Below are 11,779 nucleotides of genomic sequence, written 5' to 3'. Positions count from 1 at the left end.
CTGTGTTCAGAGCGCCGCCGTCACTGAACCTCCGAAAAATACAAACATTCTCCTCACGGACAGAAATGATGAAACGGTCGAATACGATTTATCGGCTGAATCTGAAGCTTCGTCTTTAATTGTCTTTTTTCTGCTTTATCTCAAATTATAATACATTTTCCTTTGTGCCTTAATTCTGAAACAATATCATATACAATAATACTCATTTATATTATTTTAAAGTCACTGTAAGGCCTTTATTTTGAAAATTAGGACCATATATGTTTTTTAATTATTCAATTACTGATTTCAATTTATTTCAAGTCCCTTTACCACCGGTGTTATCATTTTATAAATCATTTTTTGTTCGTTTAAACTATCATAAATACTTTTCCATAGTGCCTTTATTCTGAAACACTGTAATGCCTTTATTTTGAAAATTAAGAGGAGATATTTTTCAGTTGGTCAATTTCTAATAATTATTTTCTGATACTTTACCACCTTTATTCAGTTTCATTCAGTCGTCATTTTACAAATCATATATATATATATATATATATATATATAGTTCTCGCAATTTATAAATGAAACATTTCCCTTAGGGCCTTTATTCTGAAAAATGTAGGCGGATATTCTGCTGTTAATTGCACATTATGTGTTGAATGTTTGTGATAAACTGAAGGATGAAGTGTTCCTTTATGTGATGATGTTGAATGTTTGTGATAAACTGAAGGATGAAGTGTTCCTTTATGTCGATGTTGAATGTTTGTGATAAACTGAAGGATGAAGTGTTCCTTTATGTGTTGATGATGAATGTTTGTGATAAACTGAAGGATGAAGTGTTCCTTTATGTGTTGATGTTGAATGTTTGTGATAAACTGAAGGATGAAGTGTTCCTTTATGTGTTGATGTTGAATGTTTGTGATAAACTGAAGGATGAAGTGTTCCTTTGAGTTCATTCTCCTGATAATACTTTTACTTCAGTCAGTCATTGATTGCAGGACTTTCACTTGCAGTAATTTGAACTCTTACTTAAGAAACACACACAGAGGAAGTGTGTGAGAGAAAGGGAAGCTGGTTGGGTGGGGGCGGCGACGCTATTCTTGGTGACTACTTCCTGTTTAGGTGTGGCTTCACAGCACTGTAGTTAACACTGTGTGTGTGTGTGTGTGTGTGTGTGTGTCTCGAGGCGTGTTCCCGTCAACACGCTCCGACACGCTCAGTTGCTCGCTGACTCTGCAGTAACACAAACACACACACACACACAAACACACTCTATAGTTAATGTTTGGGTTTTCTTTGGTGACCTCATGAGTTGCTTTGACCTTTGACCTCCAGTGTGAGCAGATAGGAGAGGAAACGACTCATTAACACACTTCGAGGGTCACATGATCATTTTGACACGACTGAGACGTTTGTATTTGGTCGAACAGGTCGAAGTAATTAGTTTGTTTCTAGAAGTATTCAGACTCTTTACTGCAGTAAAAGTACTTATATCACACTGTGAAAGTACTCCACTGTAGTACTAAAAGCCCTGCATTCAAAATCTTACTTAAGTATTCAAGTATTATCAACTAAATGCAGTTAAAGTACTTAGTAAAAGTATTGATTGATCAGTAAAATGCTCCTATCAGTAATGTAGAGGAGTAAAAAGTACAATATGTACCTCTGAGATGTAGTACAGTAAAAAGTACAATATTTACCTATAAGATGTAGTAGAGTAAAATGTACAATATGTACCTCTGAGGTGTAGTGGAAGAGAAGTAAAAAGTACAATAACATGGAAATACTCAAGTAAAGTACAAGTTTAATTTGTACTTTAGTACAATAGCCAAAAACGTATTTGTTTTCATGTTGAAGATTGTGAGTTGTACATTTTTTCTGAGTTTTTGTCATTTTATTTCAGTAAACATAAACCACAATAAAAAACAAAGTACTTCTAGTATTTCTACTCTGCAGGAAGCGGGAAGCAGCTGATAGTGAAGCTGAAACGTCACAAGAAAAAAAGATCGAGCCAAAAAGTGACGAACTGGACTGCCTTCAGAATAAAAGCATAACTGACTCAATTGTCATAAGAGATATCTAGTCTTTGTTATGTTTCTGACTCAAAGACTTTACATCTCTTGAAATCGGTGCAACTTGCAAACATCAGGAAGTCTTTTATTTTGAACAATTATTGAAAATTATTTTTTTATTTCATACATTTTTACTTCATAGCTTCATAAGATATTTGTACCCAAATACTTCGATTTGATTATTTATATTATTTTAATGTCATTTTATTTTGAAAATTGATACTGGTTTCTGATTTGACCAAATTTCCGAGTGTCACGTTATCACAAATGTTATCATTTTACAAATAATTTATTTTCTTATTTTTTGCTTTGTACTCACAAATGATCAGAATACATTTCCAAGGCACCTTTATTCTGAAAAACGGAGGCGTGTGTTCTGCTGTTTATTGCATATTAACTGAGCATGAATTAATTATTGTAACTTTCATCACCTCAAGTATATTCTACTAGTAAAGTTATCTAACTTTCTACTCTCAAGACGATTCAACAGTAAATGTATCAATGCAAAGCCTTTATTTTGAAAATAAGAACTCAAAATTAATCTGATTTGTCCAATATTGTGAAGAGATAATACATTTGAACCTGAAAATCCACTCACACTCATTACTTGTGTTTTCTAGAGCTTTCAACCACACACACCACTCTTCATCAGTGTAATTTTTTCAATTTACAACCAGTTTAAAGCCAACATTTTCCCCCTTTTATTCTGAAACGTTTCACTGGAAGCACCGGCGTTCACGTCGTCCAACTTGACGTCAGCGCGCAGCGGCGGCAGGAGGGAGCGGCTCTGGTAGAGCGACATAGACAGAGAGCGAGCGAGAGAGAGAGCGAGCGAGAGCGAGAGAAACAGAGTGTGTGTGAGTGAGAGAGAGAGACATACAGAGTGTGTGAGAAAGAGAGGGTGAGAGAGAGAGAGAGAGAGAGCAACGGAGTGGACGGGTGGATGACTGTGAGTACCGCTTCATTTCTCTCTTTTCCTCCCTTTTCTTTTCTTTCTTCCCTCCATCATGTAGATGTAGCTTAACCCGGGACGGACCGGGGAAGATCGTGAGACAGGGTGAGAGACAGGCTGGTGCCGTGCCGAGCCGAGCCGAGCCGAGCCGTGCCGGGCTGGGCTGGGCTGGGCTGGGTTTGCGGAAGCGACCGGCGGACAGACAGACAGACAGGCGGACGGAGGGGCAGACAGACAGGAGCTCCGTTAATCATAATACTGTTGGTATTACACGCAGACAGACAGACAGCCGAAGGAACAAACATGGCGGCGGTGTGTCCGTCCGTCTTCAAGCCTTTTTAAAGATCTCTGCGTTCCAGTTCTCCGGCTTTCCTGCAGCGGGGCCTGCCGCCAGACATGGCCGGGTAGGGAGCATTCTGAGGCGGCCTCAGAGCTGCGGAACCCCCGCTGCTCTGCTGGAGGAAAAACAAAAAATTTAAATAAAGAGAGGAAGTAAAGTTATTGCAGACTGCGGAGTTGAGGAGTTTTGGATGAACCTGTCTGTCGCTCTGTCTGTCTGTCGACCTGGCTGTCTGACTGTAGTGTATAGACAAGGCTTGGTTTTATTCTGTCAGCAACACACACACACACACACACATTGAGTATTGACAGGCCCCACCTAGTTGTGGTTGACTCAGGGATCTCTGTATGTATGTATGTATGTATGTGTGTGTGTGTGTGTGTGTCTGTCCATCTTTCTCCTCCACCAACTTTACTTTAGTAGATTAACATCACGCTGCATTCGCTGCCTGTTGTAAAAAGCAGAACTACACACTTGGTGCACATAGCAACACACGTATAGATCAGAGCGAGGTGATGTTTCATTATGATATTAATATTGTGATAGCTAGAATAAAGAAAGTCATGTGACCACTGAGTACTTGTCTGTCTGTGTAAACATCCTCTAAGTGCACCAATAATCATCTGGAAGAGCAGTTTCCTACCTCTTAAACGAAGCGGTGCCTAAAATTAATTGGCGACAGAAATAATATTGATGCTTCTGAAGCAAAAAAGCCCAAAAAGTTCTCTGGTTTCAGCTCCTTAAATGTGAGAATTTGCAGACGGAAACGGAATATTTCTGTAGTTTTCGCCTGTTTGTCGGATAAAACAATGAATTGGAGGACGTCATATATTCTATCCTCCCAGATTAATTGATATTTTACAATCTCGACGTTGAACATATAATCTCACTATAACTCATAAGTATTAATATTAAGTTACCTCATCACATATCGATATCAGCCCCATAACCATGTGGTTGAGATTTAGGTGATGTAGTATGTTATAACAGGAACAATATTTAGTTTAAATTATCAATCTCTGCACTACAATATTAATATAGTACTCTGTTCACTACCTGCTCAGGTACTCTGTACTCTACTTGCTCAGAGTACCTGAGCAAGTAGAGACACTGAGATAGACATTGAGGTAGAGACACTGAGGTGGAGACATTGAGGTAGAGACATTGAGGTGGAGACATTGAGGTGGAGACACTGGGCTATAGACATTGAGGTAGAGACATTGAGGTAGCGACATTGAGGTGGAGACATTGAGGTGGAGACATTGAGGTGGAGACATTGAGGTAGAGACATTGAGGTAGCGACATTGAGGTGGAGACATTGAGGTGGAGACATTGAGGTGGAGACATTGAGGTAGAGACATTGAGGTAGCGACATTGAGGTGGAGACATTGAGGTGGAGACATTGAGGTGGAGACATTGAGGTAGAGACATTGAGGTAGCGACATTGAGGTGGAGACATTGAGGTGGAGACATTGAGGTGGAGACATTGAGGTAGAGACATTGAGGTAGCGACATTGAGGTGGAGACATTGAGGTGGAGACATTGAGGTGGAGACATTGAGGTGGAGACACTGAGGTGGAGACACTGAGGTGGAGACATTGAGGTAGAGACATTGAGGTAGAGACATTGAGGTAGCGACATTGAGGTGGAGACATTGAGGTGGAGACATTGAGGTGGAGACACTTGGGTAGAGACATTGAGGTGGAGACACTGAGGTGGAGACATTGAGGTGGAGACATTGAGGTAGAGACATTGAGGTAGAGACATTGAGGTGGAGACATTGAGGTGGAGACATTGAAGTGGAGACATTGAGGTGGAGACATTGAGGTAGAGACATTGAGGTGGAGACATTGAGGTGGAGACATTGAAGTGGAGACATTGAGGTGGAGACATTGAGGTGGAGACATTGAGGTAGAGACATTGAGGTGGAGACATTGAGGTGGAGACATTGAGGTGGAGACATTGAGGTGGAGACATTGAGGTAGAGACATTGAGGTGGAGACATTGAGGTGGAGAAATTGAGGTGGAGACATTGAGGTGGAGACATTGAGGTGGAGACATTGAGGTGGAGACATTGAGGTGGAGACATTGAGGTGTGTGTGTGTGTCGTCTCCGTCTTGTTGCTTCTTGTTGCTGCATGACAAACGCACGGCGAGGCATGACTGGTATGCAAAAACACACATACACATACACACACACACACACACACACACACACACACACACACACACACACACACACACACACACACACACACACAGACACACACACACACACACATGAGGGTGCATAGCAACAGTAACCAGGAAGGATTCCACAGCTGTGACTTCACCACCAGCTGTGTGTGATCACGTGACCTTGCTATGTTTTTAATAAACACACGCACCCAGATGCATGCTGGGTAATTATGACCTCCCGGTGAGAGGGAGGAAACCGTTGTGTGTGTGTGTGTGTGTGTGTGTGTGTGTGTGTGTATATCCTTCACTGTCCCTCTCAAAGTATGTTTCATTGTAGAGCTCATTAAAGTCTTTGAAATCTGTGATTTCCCCCCCAGCAGACAGACAGTCAGGATGCGTGAATACAAACTGGTAGTTTTAGGATCTGGAGGAGTTGGAAAGTCCGCTCTGGTAAGTTATGAAACCTCTTAACTCTTTCTATTAAATCATAAAGTAAACAATATTCTACTTGTTTGTTGTTGTCAGTGAACCATCTTCCTCCATTAAAACAATGAGCCTCACTGTTCTTCATCACATCTACACATGAGTTTGATCAAAACTACAGCGGCCATCTTTGTAGGCGATTAGAGAGCGTTTCTCTTTAAGCAGCTTGAAGCTTGTTGGAATTTGGCTGCATCTTAAATATTAAACACATTTATTCATTTTATTATCTTTGTAAAGAACCGATATTTCAATAAATGACAGGAAACCACTTTAAACATAAATAAACTATGCATTTGTTTTTTTGAGTCTTTTAATATTGATAATAATAAAAACCTTTATTATCACATGAGAAAAGATGGATGTAAATTATTAAATGTATCTGTTTATTTAGTGAATACATTTATTTAATTGTTTTCTTCTCACTAAAACTACCTTTTCATGAACAACAACAACAAAGAAATCACTATTTTGCAGATTTTATTTGACCTTTCTAATTTCAAAATAAAAGCTCAAATTTATCCCACCGTGGATTTGGTCGTTGCCTCAGTTTGAGGCATTTAATTCAACACACACACACACACACACACACACACACACAGATACACACACACAGACATACACACACTCACACACACAGACACACACACACTCACACACACAGACACACACACAATGAGGTGCTTCAGTGTAGATGGTATAATGGAGACGTGTCAGTGTGTCACATTAATTCCATTCTAATGACTTCCAATGAGAACAGAACAGAGCTCCATTAACATGACTGGCCTACTTCTCTTTATCTGTCCCTCTGTCTCTCTGTCTGTCTCTCTGCCTGTCTCTCTCTCCAGACCGTCCAGTTTGTTCAGGGGATCTTTGTGGAGAAATACGACCCGACGATAGAGGATTCCTACAGGAAGGTAAGACAGGCTGTCAGCCCGTCCGTCTCTCCCGATGTGATGTGAGACAGTTTGTAGTCACTGGTTCCCAGAGCACAGACTGGATGCTAATGTTAGCCGCTAACCGTCCGACCACATAACACAAAGAGAAGAAGAAGAAAGGAAACAATAAATAAAAATAAAAGTAACATCTGAATTATTAAATATCAAGTCAACCTGATTAAATACATTATCAAAACTGGAAGATATTAATTAAAAACATTTACATAATAAGTCAAACTGATTAAATTATGAGTCCATTTGTGTGAATATTAAATGAAATGTAATAAATGTAGATTATAATTGAGTTTTGTTTGTCTCTTTGCAGCAAGTCGAGGTCGATGGACAACAGTGTATGTTAGAGATCCTGGACACAGCCGGGACAGTAAGACCTGTCTGTCTGTCTGTCTGTCTGTCTCTCTGCCCACCTGTCTATGTCTCTGACCACCTGTCTGTCTCCCTCCCCACCTGTCTGTGTACAGGAGCAGTTCACGGCGATGAGAGACCTGTACATGAAGAACGGTCAGGGCTTCGCTCTCGTCTACTCCATCACGGCTCAGTCCACCTTCAACGACCTGCAGGACCTCCGGGAGCAGATCCTCAGAGTGAAGGACACCGAAGACGTAGGACACACACACACACACACACACACTCACGCACACACACTCACGCACACAATTATTAATGGGTTTAGTCTTGTTGATCTATTGTCTTTCTATCAAATATTTTCTTAATTCATTAACTGTTTCAGTGCTATAGTTTAACTAGTGATGGGGGAAATAAATCTCTCCAAACCATTCAGACATTTTGAATGAGAGGGTTGATTTGGTGTAACTAGTGACACCTGCTGGCCAGCTGCTGGTACTGCATCCATCTGTAAAACCTCATCATGGAGCAAATGAATCAAACCTCTGGTGTTAAATATGAAAGTTAAAACCGATTTCACCGCTATTTCTGATACGAGTACAATGCTGCGTTCATACAAACACCAAGCATCATCATGCAGATGTGTAAAAAGTCTGAATTCTTCCTTTGTCAGGTCCGTCCGCAAGACGACAAGCAAAGGACTTTTAAAATGCTTGTTTTCTGCATGGAGTCTGGCTCGATCAGTGCTAGGCTATGCTAACAATGTGCTTGTGGCGCTGCAGGTTCCCATGATCCTGGTGGGGAACAAGTGCGACCTGGAGGTGGAGCGGGTGGTGGCCAAAGAGTCGGGCATCGGCCTCGCCCGCCAGTGGAACTCCTGCGCCTTCCTGGAGACCTCGGCCAAGAGCAAGATCAACGTCAACGAGGTGAACGCACACACACTGATCACGTGTACATTAGAGGGTCTCCGCTGGTGGCTCTCACTTCAGTTTAACATTACAGCTGTGGTCGTTGCAGACACACCTGTAGCATCAGACGTCTGGATCTTAAGTTATAGAGTTCTGCACCTTTCTGGTTGTAAATAAAATAAACGCTGTGTGTAAAAACCTTTATACTTTTTCTTTAGCTTTAGATATTGAGCCTAAAATACATGTTTCTATATGTTTTATTTATGTTTGTGTGCAGATCTTCTATGACCTCGTGCGACAGATCAACAGGAAGAGTCCAGTTCAAGGGAAAACTCGCAAAAAGTCCAACTGTCAACTTCTCTAATAACAGGTTCGTTTAAAAACATCTATTAATAGACACAAACGCAAATACTGTACGAATATTTAATTAATCTTCTCTCTCCAGTTTCCTGCTCGCCTGACCAACAACCAACCAACCAACCAATCACAAGACATCTTCCACCTGGCCACGCCCCCTTTTTAACACAACCACGTCATCATCAACATCAGCCACCTCTGACCTAACAAACATCGAAAGACTGCAGCCGGCGATGATGATGATGATGATGAAGATGATTCTGCTGTTGCAGGAATTGGGGGAGGGGGGGTTGTCCAAACAACTGCCCAAATTTAAACTACGGTTCCCATCATGCTCTCTGCTAGGCCACTTAGTGCTGGGGGAGTGGCCTCTTGCTTTTACTTTTAAATGTTATTTTTACTTATTTTTCCAGCAGCTGGTTGAACCTGTGGATCCATTCAGTGATTATTATTATTATGGTGGTTATTATTATGATTATGTGTGAAAAAAAGATATAAAAGTCATTTAATGTTTTTAATTTTGGGGGGGGGTTTAGCAGGTGCAGCAGGTCACACGGTTAGCTCGCCGCGCTCCGCTAACTTAAGTTAGCCGACAGATTTGGCAATATTTAGAGAAAATGCTAACTATCCACGTATGCTAGTTGTCGGGTCATACATTTTTAAAGAATGTGGACAAAGCTTACATAGCTTTGGGCTACCTTGTTAGCATAGCAGCTAGCGCTCATGTAAAAATATTGTGCGCAAATGATGCTGTTTGTGAGGTGTTAGCATTATGAATACATCCAAAAGAGGACTGAAGGCTAACTATGCTAACACGCTACTTAGTATATTCACAAAGAAAACGCTGTGAGTTAGCTTGTCAGCTTAGCTGGGAGCTAGCTTATCGATAAGGAAAAGCTAACAAAGCTAAACATGCCATTTGTAAATGAGTTTCAAAGCATCAAAATACAACTATAGCATGATAGTAAATATCAGACAGCCAATTTAATATATATTTATTATGTTTTAAAGGGAAGCTAATAATGCCACTTTAGCAAATAAATTACAGTAGCTGCGAGCTAACTTGTTAGCGTAGCAGCACGGTGAGCTGACTCTAGATCTGCTGCTCAGGGCGGACATGTTGCCTTTAGACAGCAGACTCACACTGGTCCAGTAGGCTACCTTGTGTGTGTGTGTTTTTGTGAGTGTGTGTGTGCATATTAATGTTGTTAACTCCTCTGAGAGGGAGGCGCTGAATTCTCTGTTCTTTACGTCTCGACTGATGTGAACTGTCCCGTTATGGAGGTTCAAACTTAACCGAAAAAAAAGTTAGGGCTGGTCCTCCATGTCCCTGCATGCTCAGATCATCCAGTGTATTACTTCATGCTACCACGTTAGCATACACTGGGTGCAGTGGTAGCAGCTAACATGCTAAAGTGTTAGCATGGATGCTCTCATCAATCGACGAGGAGCTAAAATCTCAGTGTGTCTTTTTAACGGTAGCACCGGCCGAGGTTCAACACTGACCGGAGGACGTTGGGCTTGAAGCGGAAGCCCCGCCCCCAAAATATATTTTGGGGGCGGGGCCTGTGAAGCGGCAGCCACATAAAATTAAAAAAAAGCCTTTTTCTTATATCCGTCTTTGTTTGAAATGTGAGTGCGTTGGACTCAGTGACCTCTGTGAGTACTGCTGTGCACAGTGTTGTACTACCGGGAGTACTGCAAGTACAGTGTGGTACTACTACTGTTCTCCCGCAGTAGTACGTTCAGTCATGTAGCATGTTGATGTTTCTGTCAGTACTCAGTCTGACCTCCGGGAGGTGCTGCGAACAGTTTGCATGCCGAGCGGGTCGAAGGTCTGTTTGCAGCTGCAGCGGATCATCATAAATAAATGTCATGCTAACTTGCTAGCATGCTAACAAATAGGAAAAGCCAGTGTTACAATAGCACTTTTAGATACATTTCAGATCAGCACCTGGCAACGCCGCCGCGGCTACAGGCAGACCTTTCTGGCTTCTGAGGTGCGTTCGTCATTTTATGCGACTTCTGTGGCTGTAATGATTGACAGCTCAGGCCAAACTCATACAGTGTGTGTGTGTGTGTGTGTGTGTGTGTGTGTGTGTGTGTGTGTGTGTGTGTGTGTGTGTGTGTGTGTGTGTGTGTGTGTGTGTGTGTGTGTGTGTGTGTGTGTGTGTGTGTGTGCGCGCGTTTGTGTGTGTGTGTGTAGACGTTTTGGCAGATCTAAAGGCCTCAGTATGCATACAGAGGCCTTAACGTCAGGGATAAATTGAGGCGTGTTTTTTCACTTTTTTAGAGCTAGGCTAGCAGTCTCCCTCTGCTTCCATTCTTTGTGCTAAGCTAGGCTAAAGGCATCCTGGACCTATCTGTGCAGATTAAACTCATTGTGAGTTTCTGTAAAAACGAACAGAAGTCGCACCGAAGTGACGAGTGCAACACGCAGCCGAATGCAAACTGAGTCATTCAAAGAAGAAATTATTTTACATTGCTGAAATAAATCTGCTTCTTTTTTTCTCTGTATGGCATGATGACCAGTGAAATGTAAAAGGAACCAGTTCAGCCAGTTCAAACACCGTTTCCATCCTGCTGAATCGTCTCAGTTCAGCCGTCGTTGGGAGTTTAAAACTGGTCTTAAAGTTGGTCTGAACTGGTTTCTTCCAGTACAGAAACCCACAGCAGCAGCGGGTGGTAGGAAGGGGGGGGGGGGGGAGGGGGGGTGAAGCCAAATGTAAAGTAAAAACTAAAAAGCCTTAAATGAATAAAAGTGGTGCAATTTTGTAACAGCAACAGCGATGTGGACTCATTCTGGATTAGATAGATACACTCACATACACTATAGACATATTTATGCATAATTAATGCATCCAGCATATATGACAATAATGTAAATATAGTTTTACAAAAACAAAATCTATCTTTTCAGCTCAAAACCTCAAGAAGAGACCATTTAATGTGGTCGAAAGCTCCATGAGTTGATTTTGTATTGTTATTTTTGAGCGGTTATTTATATTATTATTATTTTTAAGAGGGTCTTTTATTATTTGTTAGGCCTCATTATTATTAACGTAATTATTTATTATTTTATTGTATTATAATTTTTTTCTCTGGGGTTTATAATTATTATTTTGAGGGCTTATTATTATTATTATTATTATTGGGTCATAAACAGAACGAAAACACAGTGACGTCATCGCGTCTACGCGTCAACGTCAG

General features: G+C 41.2%; 1 protein-coding gene across 2 annotated transcripts; it reads left to right on the top strand.

The window, feature by feature from the left end:
- Positions 1-2,880: 2,880 nt before the first annotated feature.
- LOC306713757 (ras-related protein Rap-1b-like) lies at positions 2,881-10,815 on the top strand. 2 transcript variants are annotated; one of them, XM_079183583.1, is made up of 8 exons: positions 2,881-3,003; positions 5,904-5,973; positions 6,852-6,920; positions 7,267-7,323; positions 7,421-7,561; positions 8,087-8,230; positions 8,490-8,582; positions 8,658-10,815. In XM_079183583.1, exons 2-7 carry the CDS (start codon positions 5,917-5,919, stop codon positions 8,574-8,576), a joined length of 555 nt encoding a protein of 184 aa, XP_079039709.1. In that variant the 5' UTR covers positions 2,881-3,003; positions 5,904-5,916; the 3' UTR covers positions 8,577-8,582; positions 8,658-10,815. The 2 variants fall into 2 exon arrangements, with proteins under 2 accessions (XP_079039709.1, XP_079039708.1); XM_079183582.1 differs by having other exon boundaries at positions 2,928-3,003; positions 5,901-5,973.
- The last annotated feature ends 964 nt before the right edge of the window (positions 10,816-11,779 follow it).

Source organism: Pholis gunnellus, assembly GCF_910591455.1.
Source record: "Pholis gunnellus genome assembly, chromosome: 22".
NCBI classification, from domain to species: Eukaryota; Metazoa; Chordata; class Actinopteri; order Perciformes; family Pholidae; genus Pholis; species Pholis gunnellus.
This window is presented reverse-complemented; position numbering and strand designations above follow the sequence as displayed.